Below are 14,611 nucleotides of genomic sequence, written 5' to 3' on the forward strand. Positions count from 1 at the left end.
ATGTATATATGTTTGGCACATGTTATGTATATGTTAGGCATGTATAATGTATATATGTTTGGCACATATAATGTATATGTTAGGCATGTGTAATGTATATGTTAGGCATGTGTAAGGCATATGTTAGGCATGTGTAATGCATTAACTCATGTGTCTTCCTCTGATAATTATAAAACGTTAAACCATATATATTCATGATTGTTGGACCACTATTTGTGAAGATGAATGCTTGGCCATTACCAGTACAGAATCACCTGAATTTTAATGGTAAACAGTTTACATGAGAAAACCGAAGGTTTTTCATCTACAGTTAATGTATATGTATGTGTATATCAAAGTAAACATATATATTGTGTACTGTTGGACTTGAAAATATTTCATACTTAGGCACCATTTTGTTGATGATCTTTTCCAGAACTGCATGCTGCTTTGCAATAAAGATCTCGAACTTTCAGGACATTGATGATGATTTGATATGATAAAATTGCTTAAAGGCCTAGATTTTGGCAGTGGGCCAAGGGATTTTTGTCTTCACCAGCACAGTTGGGGGTTAATGACCATCACAGTATGGCTCCAATAAACAAGGGTAATTGTTTATTGGAGAGTCAGTCTACCTTACAAGTGTATCTATTAGTGAGAAGGGGAAACAATGTAATTTATTTTAAATTAAAGAATAATTGATAACTTTTAAAGTTATACCAGTTTTTCCTTTGGCATTTCTATGTAAAGAAAAATATTTCTTGATCAAACACACTAATAAGAAATCAGAAACTTATTTTCTCAATATTGAAATAATGAGAAACTTACTTAAAGAAACATGCAAGTTTTTATTTTTTCAAATTCTGTCTGGAGAATTGTGATATTTCTGAAAAATGTGACTTTCACTCATCTAAAGCTTGCAGAATACTGTAAATAACATTTGTCTAAATTAAAAACAGAATGTGCATTTCAAAGTTACAAAGCAAATCATGAAAAATGTCCCTTTTGGCGGCATACTGAAAATGAAAATTGAGTATAGATGGAACACAATAATTCTATATTCAAATAATGTTGATTACATGAATAAATGAAAATCAATTTCCAAATAAAAAATATTGTTTTTCAGCACAAAGAACTCAGGAAGTTTTACTATACTTGTGTTTTATTATCATTAGTTTCATTATTACTGTATCTATTATTATCCTATATGTAATATAATCATAATTATTATTATTATATTACCATTATTATTATTATTATTATATTACCATTATTATTATTATATCATAATTATTAATATTATTATTATATTACATATAGGATGATAATAGATACAGTAATAATGAAACTAATGACAGGTTATCCTGTGTTTTTATATATGTCATAATTGTGCACTATAGTCACCAATAATATCTGTACGTGATATCAAAGCTGTGTTAATATATTATGTGCTGTTTAAATTCTGGACTTCAGATGAACACTTACAAGTGGGACATACACTTTGATCTTTGGCTTCAGTCATAGCTTGATTTCTAGGCTCCAGTTTAAGTTTAACAAATTCTTCTACGGCTTCCTTTCCTGCCTTGAGGGCCTTTACTTTATCCGTTGGATTTTCTTCTCTGAATCCTTCTGCTGGGAATAGCTTTTCCATGGTAATTACATTTTGTGAGAGAGGGTAAATTCCAGTTTTCCTGAAGCCAGCTTGGATATTTAGTGGTGACATTGACTTTAGATATGCTTTACATGCAAGTCTGGCCATTTCAAATCTGGTTATGGTCTTACCAACGTTCTCCTGCATGAATGATGCGCACTCTGAGTAATAAAATGACTTGAAGGGCCCAAAAAGCGAGACGTCTAATGGTTGGAGTATATGTGATGTATGTGCTGGCAAAACGAAAAGTATGATGTTCTGTGACCTTGCCCATTTGATTAAAGATGGTGAAATGTGTGATGAATGACCATCAAAGATAATCAGTATTGGCTGTGAGGTGTCTGCTTCTGCTCTTGCATATGGTAGAAAGTGTTCTGTGAGATATTTCTTAAAAATGTCACCATTTGTCCAGCCAGACTCTGACATTTCTCCCCTTGCTCCGGATGATGTACCCTCCATTAAGTCTGGATTAAATCGTTTTCCCTTGAAAACAAAGAAAGGTGGGACATAATTCCCAATAGCATTCACACAACCAATTAGTGTAGTTGTCGTTGAGCGTGGAGATGTTATTGCCTGAGGTTTGCTGTTAAGTTTTGCTATGATGTTAAGGTGGTCTATGGTCAGGCTGTAATCCTGTTTCATCCAGGTTATAAATATTCTGTGGCTTATCTAGGAGATCGTATCTTTTTAAAGTGTCCGGAAGATTACGGAAGTAGGACGACACTGCTTCTGGTGTTGAACATTTTGCCCTGTAGCTGTCCAAACTTCTTGGGGACAATGAAACCAACCTTTTCTGCCATCTATTCATGAAACCATACCACCAGTTATTGCTCATTGCTTTGTTCGTTTTCTTCTTTCCCATTTCATATGCCAACTCTCCTGCGTTCTGCTGTAACTTTGTGTTTGTGTAACCATATCCCAGCTGTCCCATAACTTCTACATGTTCCACTAAAACCTCCTCTTCTTCTCTGCTAAGAGTAGTTACTCCCCCGATACAGAAATTCTTTGCATCAATCCGACCCTTAACACAATCTCTTAAGGTATTTTCAGGAACAACAAACTGTCTAGCAGCTCTCTTTACAGGCACTTTCTTCTGTTTCACAGCTTCAAAAGCCTTTAGCAGTGATTCAGGGGAATGTCTTCGATAGTGTCCCTCAACTTTAGTTGGTTTCAGTGTTCCTTTGTTTGTTCGTTTTGTCCTTGTGTGTTGACTTTGTGTGCGCGCGTGTGTGTGTATGCTTATTGTTCGTCTTGTCCTTATGTGTTGGCTTTGAGTGTGTGTGTGTGTGTGTTGTTCATTTTGTCCTGATGTGTAAGCTTTGAGTGTGTGTGGTGCACGCGTTTGCGTGCTGGGGGGTTCGTTTTTAAGGAGGCTGCGCTTTTGGTGCGTGGCATTCCCTGTTTGATATTTCTCTTTGTTTTTTTTTTCACCTGGGTTAATACAAAAAGGACGTGAAAAGCATGGGTCAATACTATTTTTTGCAACCATTTTAATTGGATTTTAATTGGACATGCTAAAAACTGAAATGGAAATGAATTTTTGGACATACACTTTACCAATACTGCTTTAGTGACTCGGATCGAAGGGGGACAACTTCCGCACTACTGAGCATCCAGACAGCAGAACACTGGTAATTTTTGGTAAAAAAAAACAATTTTTTATGAGTAATTTACTACAATTTTTTGGGGAAAAAAGATATTTAAGTTTGCCAAGGTTCTATTTTTACCTTTCTTTTAGGCATGGTTGTTGCTCATGTGGTATAAAAATGTCCGGTGTTAAAATTTATATTTCGGACAAGAACAGTAGTCGCACGAGCGCTAATTCGGCAGCGATTATTACGTCACGAATCGATGAGAAGGCTCGAATCGATGAGAAAAGGGCATTATGTGATAATTGTGTCAATGTGATGTATATATTTACACGAATAAATCTATTTATCTATCTTGAATATTGGATACTTATATACTGGCCTCTTTTAAGGTAGAACTGGAAAATGATTAAATACTACTGGTACTGATGATAAACCCGGACAGACGATAAAGTCGACCACCTTGGAAATATTCGATTGCAATCGGTTATTTATAAAATGGAACACACCGTCTAATAGTTTCCACTTACAACACCAACTGGTGTAAACAACAACAAAACTGGTAAATATTCTGTATAAATAAATGACTTACATTTATTTGTGTAAAAAAATATTTATCCAAAATTGGGGAAGAGGGTGTTTTTTTGCGCATGCTCACTATCGACACATGAAGGCCTGACATTTGATCACTTCTCAATACTGGATCAGGAATGACTGGTGCAGCTTTTTGGGGAGTTTCAATATAATACTACAAAGAAAATTTTGTAAATGACAAAGTGGTTGAATTTATCATCAGTCAACGTTCATAATTATAGTCCCCATCTTACAAACCCCTTTCAGGGCCTTACTTTGTTTTAGTTTGCTTACTAAATATAAATTTGAATTATGTAAAGTTTTCAGCAAATGTTAAGCTTTATTTTGATACCGACCATTGATTACAATTTGTAGAAATTAAAAACTTACAGGTAAAAAACCTCATTTTCTGTTCGGGTTTATCATCAGTACCAGTATTTCTTTAATTGCATATTGATAAAATATAAATTTCAAATAATTTGCATCATTCGTATGATGTTGATAAAACAAATTTAAGCTCATGATCTGGCAAGAAAATAAAGGGGAGCAGTAAAATATAAATGTTCCATTTGAACTATTTACACACTGAGGTTTTATGATATTTATACTTTTGTGTACTAATTGTTCATTGACATTTATTCGATTATTGACTGCATCTTTAATCTGTGTTTACTTCGTCGTTTCCTGTTAAATACCGCCATATTTTTGTTTCACCAGGAATAAAGTTAATTTATGCTCCGACTCCGAATTCTTCAGCGACTTTATACGCTGGTTTTCCATAATCGAGCAATTCCAGTGCCTTAACACGCTGTTCTAATGTCAAAACAGTTCTTTTTTATGTTTTTCATCAGTCATTTTTTTGTAAACAAATAAGTTCTCGTCTCAAACAACTTCACGCGAGATAAAGAACGGTAACTCTATCGTGTAAAATCTTGCGAGGGAGCGTCTCAAAGTCGCTGAAAAAGGTCTAAATATCGATTCAGGAGCCTGATTTCAGTCGCTTGTCGCGTAAGGCAGGGGTTTGCTTAATTCAGACTCTTTTAATAGTAAATTGCGTCCGGAGCATAAAATAGGGTCGCTAAATTCAGGGGGTCGTTAAGGCAGTCTCAACTGTAGCTGGCTTCAGCCCCTTTTTTTGTAGAAAAATGTCTGACTTCAGGCTATTAGCATCACTTTTGAATTAAATCATAAAAATGCTTTTGCAGGTTTATAGGAAACTCCAAAGTGTCTTAGTGATTTGAAGCTTCTGGTTGACCAGAAGCCTAGTTAGCTCAGTTGGCAGAACACTTGACTTGCAAGTAGGGGGTCATAGGTTCGAGTCCTACATTGGGTAAATGTTTTTTCACACACCATACTGACAAAGTAAAAGTGTAGGCTTCAGCGGCCAGGTTATGTAGATCATGTGGTTTGCAGGGGCTATACTCTGCTGGAAGCTGAACAGTTGATGCCTCACTGTGATAAAGGAGTTATATAGAGCATGCAGTATTTGCAGAGGCTATAAGAGATATAAGCTAACACTAAGTAGCTATCAGCTTGGTGGGCTCGTAATTCTAAAGTTTAAAGGCCCAGCCTGAAATTAAGAGGCCAAACTATATATGACAAACAACATTACACTATTCCTAAAACGTACTTTATGTTTGAATAAAGCATAAAATTTTTGTACTGTAATCAATAAAAGCATACTAAAATCTATAAGTCTTTTTAATGACGCTTTTATATCATCAAACAGATTATTTTCATCAGGTGCCATTGCTTGTCTGTATGTGCTGGACAATATACAAGAAGAGTCATAGTTCTTTCTTGGCCTTCTTTTTCATCCTTGTTGATGAAAAAAAGTGAACTTAAACAAATCAAAGCCTTGAGATGTCTGGTGGTTGTGGGTTTTGCTAGAATTATTTTCAATTAAAATGCAAATCTATAAATATACAAGTATAAGAAACAAATACTAATATGCCTCATATCTAAGACAAACTCTGCCTGACCTTATATGAACAGCTGGAAGTCAGTGATGTAACCATGGACTGGAATTCCTAATCATTGGCAGATCTTATATAATCTAAATAGCCAGTGTGAATGGATTGAGGATGAATAAGAACTACTTGATTATTGATAATTCATCCGCATTGTTTTTGAATGGGACTACGTTGTGTAGCACAGGAACGTCCTTCCTTTGGATGTGATTTGGAATCAAATAAAGATACTACATGATTGTCAGAAATACACTTAACTTTGGCAGCGGGATAAACCCGCAACTAAAAACATCCAAAAAATACTGATTTTCTAAGTAAAAAGGCCCATAATTCTAACAACATGCAACAAAGTTATGGTCCTTAGCCTACTTACTAATCAAATGTACAAAGTTTCAAAGTTGTAGCACTTACAGAATTCAAGACTAATACATAAAGGGCCATAATTCAGACAAAATGCACATCAGACTCATCTCATAATGATTTTTAACAAGTCTGCAATATTTCAATGCTAGTATCAAGTAAAATGGACCTAAGCAAAAATTTGAACCAACAAAGTCAAATTTCCTAAGTACATAAAGGGCCATAATTTTGACAAAATGCTTTTCAGCAGGGTTCAAATTTAGACAAGCATACAAGCTAAATGCTAGTGGAATTTTAAAATAGCTAGTGGGTTTGAAATGTACTAGCTAATTTCAGCTAGTCAATAATATAACAAGCAAATGTCTTCTGTTCAGAGCTTTAATATTTACTTTAATTGTTTTGAAGGTACACATTTTTATGCCCCCGAAGGGAGGCATATAGTTTTTGAACCGTCTGTTAGTCTGTCAGTCTGTCCGCAATTTTCGTGTCCGGTACGTATCTTTGTCATCGATGGATGGATTTTCAAATAACTTGGCACGAATGTGTACCACAGTAAGACGACGTGTCGCACGCAAGACCCAGGTTCGTAGCTCAAAGGTCAAGGTCACACTTAGACGTTAAAGGTCATTTTTCATATAGTGCATTCGTGTCCGGTCCATATCTTTGTCATCCATGGATGGATTTTCAAATAACTTGGCATGAATGTGTACCACAGTAAGACGACGTGTCGCACACAAGACCCAGGTCCGTAGCTCAAAGGTCAAGGTCACACTTAGACGTTAAAGGTCATTTTTCATGATAGTGCATTCGTGTCTGGTCCATATCTTTGTCATCCATGGATGGATTTTCAAATAACTTGGCATGAATGTGTACCACAGTAAGACGACGTGTCGCACGCAAGACCCAGGTCCGTAGCTCAAAGGTTAAGGACACACTTAGACGTTAAAGGTCATATTTCATGATAGTGCATTGATGGGCGTGTCCGGTCCATATCTTTGTCATTCATGCATGGATTTTAAAATTACCGGGCATGAATGTGTACCACAGTAAGACGACGTGTCGCGCGCAAGACCCAGGTCCGTAGGTTAAAGGTCCTAAACTCTAACATCGGCCATAACTATTCATTCAAAGTGCCATCGGGGGCATGTGTCATCCTATGGAGACAGCTCTTGTTCTTCATGAAACGAATGTTATAATTTATGTTTATGATATTTTATTGTTCAACAAAAATAGCACAAGCTAAGCTTAAGTTTTGGCCAGTAAAATACTAATAGAGTAATTAAATATTATTAACTTTAGCCGGTAGCTTTTCATTTTAGCTAGTGATCAAAAAGGGCAGTTATCCCCGGTGATTTCATTCTGGATAGCGGACGTGTTCCTGGTTTTTATCACTTCGTTTGGCAGCTGAAATCGCCGGGGATATTTGAAATATTTCGCTCCTAGAAACTTGTACTGTGTATTTCAAAGCAATTTATGGGGTCAGTTTAGTATTTATGGATGGACGGATAGCTCAGTGGTTTGCACACTGGCCTTCCAATCCTGAGGTCGGGGGTTCGATCCCCGGCAGCTACTCGGGAATTTTCAGAAACGCTTTTCAGTGTTTCCCACTCAACTAGAGGTGTACTGGTCAGGAACCCAGGCAATCCTTGCGTGTATCAGTGCTATACACTGGGCACATTAAAGAACCAGGCTGTCTATTCGCAACGAGCTAGGCTAAGTTAGCCGGACAAGCCTGTATCTGATCTCTCTGTCATGGGGGCTTTGTCTCACTCTGTCCCTCTGGTCAGATCGCTCTGTGTCTGTACTTGTAGAGGATGAATTATGCGCCCTGTGTGGCTGCATCCGAACTATGTAAAGCGCCTTTGAACGTGAAATTGATCATGAAAAGGGCGCTATATAAATCTGGTATAATAATAATAATAATGGAAGGCTTACAATGTTTCGAAGGTGCAATCATGCTGGTAGCGGCTGCATGTGTATAAACTCTGATTTTGAAATGTTCTACAAGTTTGCCAAGTAGCCAGTGTACGAAATTCAGATTTGAATCCAATAGCCTGTTCGGGCTACCAGATTAAAAATTTTCCAAGCCTGACATCAATTTCACTAGCCCGAACTTTAACACCTTAAAATACATAATTTTTGCACCATATAACATTTTGTTTTACAGACATCTCTATGCATGTTTGAAGTAATAAAAAAGACATACAGTACATGTTTGCCATGTTTTTGAAAAATTTTAACTCGAAATACTCCAGTCCAGATCAGCATCGTCAGAGTGCAAAAGCATCGGACATGACACTCCTTGCCAAAACGAAATCTAAACTGTTATGCCCGATTTTTTAGGATCCGCACTCGCCAATTACTGCAACTCGGACTGTTGACAATTTGTAAGATGTAATACCGAGTGCTGAATACACATTACACACACGCTGATAGCATAATTTAAGCTCCACCTACTGCAGGTACTTGTGAGATTTTCGCGAGAAGTGTGAAAGCTAATCAAATTATCCGTTACGCTAGAGGTGATTGTATTCAGCCAATTAGAGCTGCGGTTACGTCTTGGCACTGTGTTTGATTGTCAACAAGTAGGAGTGCAAATAAGCGTTTCTCAGTCTGGAAAATCACGATGCAGTACTCGTTTAATTAGCATGTTTTTTTTAAACAAATGAGGAAAATTCGGTAGCCCAGTCGGGCTTGTACCTGTGGAAAATCGGTAGCCCGAGCTGAAATTTGGTAGCCACGGGCTGTCGGACTACCGTGAATTTCGAACACTGAGTAGCTTCCCATAGCGTTATGCTCGCATAGTTCATCTTTTCCATGTATGTGATACTGTGACCGGATTTTTTGTCATCGATTTTTTTTTCATTTGACTAACATATATAAAGTATATTTGTGTGGAAAAAAAAGAAGAAAAAAAAACCCAGATTTTTTTATATTAAACAAAAAAATATACACTGGACCCGTGCCTGTGAGCCATCTGGGCAATTGTCATGGAAGATTGCCCTGTCCAGCTTCAGCTGTCGTGGGCAACTGGGTAAGTGTTAATTTATATCCCTAGCCATGCCACATTAAGATTTAAGCCTTTAAAATTGAAGTGTTGAGAAGTATAGTGATTCAAGGCTTCTGAATAACCAGAAGCCTGGTTAGCTCTTAAGGATGTATGTAGCACAAAAGTCCTGCAAGCACAAGGTTGTAGGTTTGAGTCCTACACTGGGTAGTTGTTTTTCTCATCAAATATACCAAAATGTCTGCCTAAGAATGAAGAGATCCAGAGTTTAATCCTTGGTAGGGATCTTCTTTCTTCTCCTCAGGTTTACTTTACTTTCAAAGAATGCCAGCCGCCAGGTGCCCTCCAACGATTCCGTGGAACATTTTTCTCATTTTATTTATTATGATATCATAGATCTACGTGACCACGCAAATTTGAAAATTCAAAAGATAATATCAGGAACAAAAGCTGCATTACCATTTTTGTTAAATTGTGCCCCTGATCGTCGTTAAAAACTTGTTTGAAACAATTTTCAGTAATTTATTGTGTATTAGCAACCAAAATGGCGGACTACCGTACGGCGGATGGTATGGTGTTTATGTTTACGACAAAATTATTTTTTTAAACATATGAATTTGTGGAAAAAAGAATGTTAAAACAAAAAGGTTAATGACTGTATTTTAGAAAAATGAAGAAATGTGTATTTTCGTATTGTAGTAAACATTTTACGACGACCGTGTGACGTCTGCTAACCAACTTGTAAAAGAATTTTACTGTTTTAAGTTATTTAGAATTATCCATGTAACTTTACATGCTTAAAATTGTAGGTTTCATACATCTGTAATATATAAAATTACTTACAAATACTGTCAATTATTTATTTTTTCTACATATTACAATTAGCACTAAGTCGCGAAAACTGATGACAGGATGCTGTGATTTTTTTTGTTTATAGGCAGTAGCTGAGTGTCAGGTCTAGAGTCCTGGGTACCAGATCTGTAGACAACCCTGATACGAGTGTCAACCAGTTATCATAGTCTCCCCACTCGCCTCTAAAATAGTTTAAGCAACTTCCGATGAAATATTCATTGCTGCCGACGCTTTAAATGCTATGTCGATTATTTCACGAATTGACCATATATATAAATTCAAATATAACTAACATGTATCGAAATGGGAATTCAATTCCTCATTAATCTACATCTACATCTACATGATACTTCCAACAATCATTAACGATTATGACTGGAAGGCGCTTGTCTGGGCAGTGTTAAAAATGAGAAAACTCATTAGGTGCAAAGAATAAAAATTGCTACAGGTGCTAAGTTAAAAAACATAGTGAAGGAAGTTACTGCAGATGTACAGTGGCCAGCCGCTCAGCAAATATGTTGAGGCTGGGGCTGGACTGTACATATTGGGGAAGGCCATTCCATAGTCTGATTGTACGGGGGAAGAAGGAATTCATGCGGTATTGAGTACGGGACTGTGGAATTAGGTAGTTCAGGTTTCTGGTCGGAGTTAGATGGTTATGGTCGACGCATACATGATTTGTTCGGATTTTGTAAAAATAGATGAGAGAAGATTGTATGCGCCGATGTTCTAAAGTTTGCCAGTTTAGGGTGTTAATCATCTGGGTTACACTGCTTGTATAGTTATAGTCGTTAAAGATAAACCGTGCAGCTGATCTTTGCACTTTTTCGACTTTGTATGAGAGGGACTTTTGCCAGGGGTGCCAGATGGATGAGCAATACTCGAGTTGTGGACGGACATAGGTGTTATAGGCTTTCTCTTTGACCTTTTTGTTTGTTGTCTGAACATTTCTTTTGATGAATTTAAGAGAGTTGTTTGCTTTAGAGGAAATAGTATTAATATGTTCAGACCAGTTTAAGTCTTTAGTTAGTGTAACACCTAAGTATTTAGCGGTATCGGTAGATTTCAGTTCCTTGTCATGCAGGGTGTAAGGAAACATGACAGGGTTTCGTTTGCGAGTAATTCTCAGCACCTCACACTTGTCTGGATTGAATTCCATTGACCAGTCCTGTTCCCACTTTTCAAGGGCGTACAAATCTTTTTGTAGTGTTTGGGCATCAGATGAGGACTTGACTGTAAGGTATACTATGGTATCGTCTGCAAACAGTCTTGCCTATGTGAAAGTTATCAAATAATATCCAAAATTACGAATTTTCTGGAGATTTAAACCTTTGTATGTACTGTACATGATCAACGAGTACCGTGTGTTTACACACCATATAAAACCAATAACTTTACATGAATGTGTACTGTGATTTAACTTCCTTTATTTTGATCCTTCAAAATTTTGACGTTTAGATTGCCTGTCACAAATATAAAACAATCTGAACGTCGCATTATTTTGACTACCAGTTATCAATATGATAGTCAAAATAATACAACATTCAGATTGTTTTGTATTTGATGGGCAATCCAAACGTTAAAACTTTGAAGGACCAAAATTGTAATGGCAATGTACGGATTTTAGCGTCACAATACCTTAAGAATTTGTGCGTAATGCGTAATTACTCCCCTTTGAGAATGTGCCGGCATTAATTTGTATTGCATTAGGCGGAAAGAGAAAATCTCCATATTGAAATTCTTTTTTATCGAGTTAAATAGGCCCAAAGAGGTATAATATTGTTTCAATATTATGAGTCTTAATATGTATTTGTAATTTTTTAGTGTAAGATTGTCCATAAACAAAACGTTTTTGAGAATTATAGCTAGAAACCTGAAATTTATCATGCGGATACCCTTTGACTTTTACTACTTCGTAACATAGGAGTAAATGAATGTACTTTACTATTTTCAGTTCGACGTGAACTCGGGAATAAAGAATTATATAAGAATATTCTTGGTTCTCTGTGCGGCCTTTTGGTTATATACTCGTTTAATTACGGCATGCGTGTGCGGCTGTCACAAAAATAATGGAGGATAAATCACAGTACATAGTCATGTATATATATAAAGCTATTGGTTTTATCGCTTGTGCATATTTGCATGTAGACACAGTAAATGTTAATTGTGTAAAGTACATACATATAGGTTAAGATCACCAGAAAATTGATAATTAAGGATATTTTAAGAAATAATGATTACAGGGTTTAATATTAGCTTTGTATCGGGAAATATGCACAAGTTCGTCAGCGGAAATATTGCGCAACTTTAGGAGCGCAGTATTCTTCCGCTGAAGAACGAGTGCATATTTTCCAATGCAAAGATAATAACCTTTTTATTACATACGCATCTACACATATAAATATCATAAATATGTTCAATAGCCTGAATAGGATTGACAATACTGAACTAATTAGAAAAAAATAGTGCAACAACACACACTGAATTACGTCACGCACCCGATATGAAATTCAGGCGTCAGTGTATGGAATTATATTAACGTTTCCGGTACCAGTATAACTGAACGGGGAATAGAAACGAGTATGTAATAAGTTCTCAAAGGTGGTTTATCGTAGAATAACCCGTGTTTTGAGTTCTTATGCATAAGAATATATCACGAAGGCTGTAGGCCTGAGTAATATATTGTTTCGCATAAGAACAAAAAACTCAGTACATCACACTTGGTAACTTGTTATTTCGATTCTTACACAACATACTAGTATCAACAGTGTTAGAAAAAATGGTAACTACTTTTTACAACCGTGCTACGCACCTGGATCGGATAGTGCTAGGCACCTGGATTGGATGACGTCATTGTACGCGAGTGGTTTATTGCAGAATAACCCAAGATAGATTTTGCTCTACGTGTATTTTTATACGCCCGTTTGAAAAACGGGACGTATTATGGGAACGCCCCTGGCGGGCGGGCGGGTGGGTGGGTGGGCGGGTTGGCGGGCGGGCGGGCGGCGTCCACAGACCTTGTCCGGAGCATATCTTCTACATGCATGAAGGGATTTTGATGAAACTTGGCACAGTTGTTCACCATCATGAGACGGAGTGTCATGCGCAAGAACCAGGTCCCTAGGTCTAAGGTCAAGGTCACACTTAGAGGTCAAAGGTCAAATTCAAGAATGACTTTGTCCGGAGCATATCTTCTTCATGCATAGAGGGATTTTGATGAAAGTTGGCACAATTGTTCATCATCATGAGAAGGAGTGTCATGCGCAAGAACCAGGTCCCTAGGTCTAAGGTCAAGGTCACACTTAGAGGTCAAAGGATACAAGAATGAAAACTTTGTCCGGAGCATTTCTTCTTCATGCATAGAGGGATTTTGATATAACTTGGCACAAATGTTCACCACCATGAGGCGGAGTGTCATGCGCAAGAACCAGTCTCTAGGTCTAAGGTCAAGGTCACACTTAGAGGTCAAAGGATACAAGAATGAAAACCTTGTCCGGAGCATTTCTTCTTCATGCATAGAGGGATTTTGATATAACTTGGCACAAATGTTCACCACCACGAGACGTAGTGTCATGCGCAAGAACCAGGTCCCTAGGTCTAAGGTCAAGGTCACATTTAGAGGCCAAAGGTCAGATACAAGAATGACTTTGTCCGAAGCATTTCTTCTTCATGCATGGAGGGATTTTGATGTAACTTGACACAATTATACATCATCATGAGACGAAGTGTCATGTGCAGTTTCCTTCTTTAGAATTACTTCCCTTTGTTGTTACTATAAATAGCTTATATTGTAAGTTTTTCATTACTAGTCGTAGGGAAAAATGGAGACCACTTTTCTGTAGTACAACATGCATGCTACATCCAATTTTGAGGTGTATTTTGACCAGTCTCTACCTGGTAAAGATTTTTGTGAGGACTTACATTTTTTTTTTTTTTTTTTTTAAGATTAACTTCCCTTAGTTACTACTATAAATAACTTATATTGTAACTTTTTTATAACTGAGCGTAGGGAAAAACCAAGACCACTTTTCTGTGGTACAACATAGATGTTACTTTCAAATTTTAGGTGTATTTTAAGGTATCTCTACCTGGTAAGGAGATTTTTTGTGGACTAAGAAAAACAAAACACTTAGTTATTACAAAAATTACCACAAAATTAAAATTCCATTTGCAAATACAGGTGCTAGAGTAAAGAAATTTGCTGTGAGGGGCGTATATTGTGACATTCTTGCACTCTTGTTGTTATTTGCTGGTCATGTTAGACTATTTGATAATTTTTAAAATCAATGAGAAATTGAATCGCCTTTCGATTTATGTAAGTTTTATTTGAATTTATGGCCAATTCGTGCAGTAATCTGCATTTAAACCTATAGCAAGTAAAGCTTCAGCAGTGATGAAAATTTCATTGGAAATGGCTTCAACTATTTTGGTCTTTCGAGTGTTTGACGCAGTTGGGGATATAGGAGAGATAGTGTTTGTATACAAGTCCATTGTATATTTTCTAATTTTAGAACTGAGACAGTAATCAGGTGGGCAGACGACGAATACGAACAATACAAATCACAATTGACCTATAATAAATTATTACAAACAAATGTCGGTAATAAGATGACACGTCATTTGATATTTT

The 14,611-nt window shown here is 36.7% G+C and overlaps 2 protein-coding genes across 5 annotated transcripts in view; one reads left to right on the forward strand and one right to left on the reverse strand.

The window, feature by feature from the left end:
• LOC123537166 (dynein axonemal intermediate chain 7-like) overlaps positions 1–3,475 on the reverse strand; it is a 38,185-nt gene extending 34,710 nt beyond the window's left edge. Inside the window, exon 1 of the mRNA XM_053527896.1 lies at positions 3,358–3,475. Within this exon, the coding sequence (XP_053383871.1) occupies positions 3,358–3,372 (15 nt within the window). The 5' untranslated portion in view covers positions 3,373–3,475. The remainder of the gene's footprint in view (positions 1–3,357) is intronic.
• The window catches only part of LOC123537168 (electron transfer flavoprotein regulatory factor 1-like), a 31,440-nt gene continuing 20,200 nt past the window's right edge, over positions 3,372–14,611 (forward strand). Inside the window, exon 1 of one of the 4 annotated variants that reach the window (XM_045320779.2) lies at positions 3,372–3,539. In XM_045320779.2, the coding sequence (XP_045176714.2) occupies positions 3,397–3,539 (143 nt within the window). In that variant the 5' untranslated portion in view covers positions 3,372–3,396. Of the gene's footprint in view, positions 3,612–12,035; positions 12,068–14,611 lie in introns of those variants that run through there. The other 3 variants (XM_045320775.2, XM_045320773.2, XM_045320776.2) reach the window with 3 other exon arrangements.

Source organism: Mercenaria mercenaria, chromosome 17 (genome assembly GCF_021730395.1).
Source record: "Mercenaria mercenaria strain notata chromosome 17, MADL_Memer_1, whole genome shotgun sequence".
Taxonomy (NCBI): domain Eukaryota; kingdom Metazoa; phylum Mollusca; class Bivalvia; order Venerida; family Veneridae; genus Mercenaria; species Mercenaria mercenaria.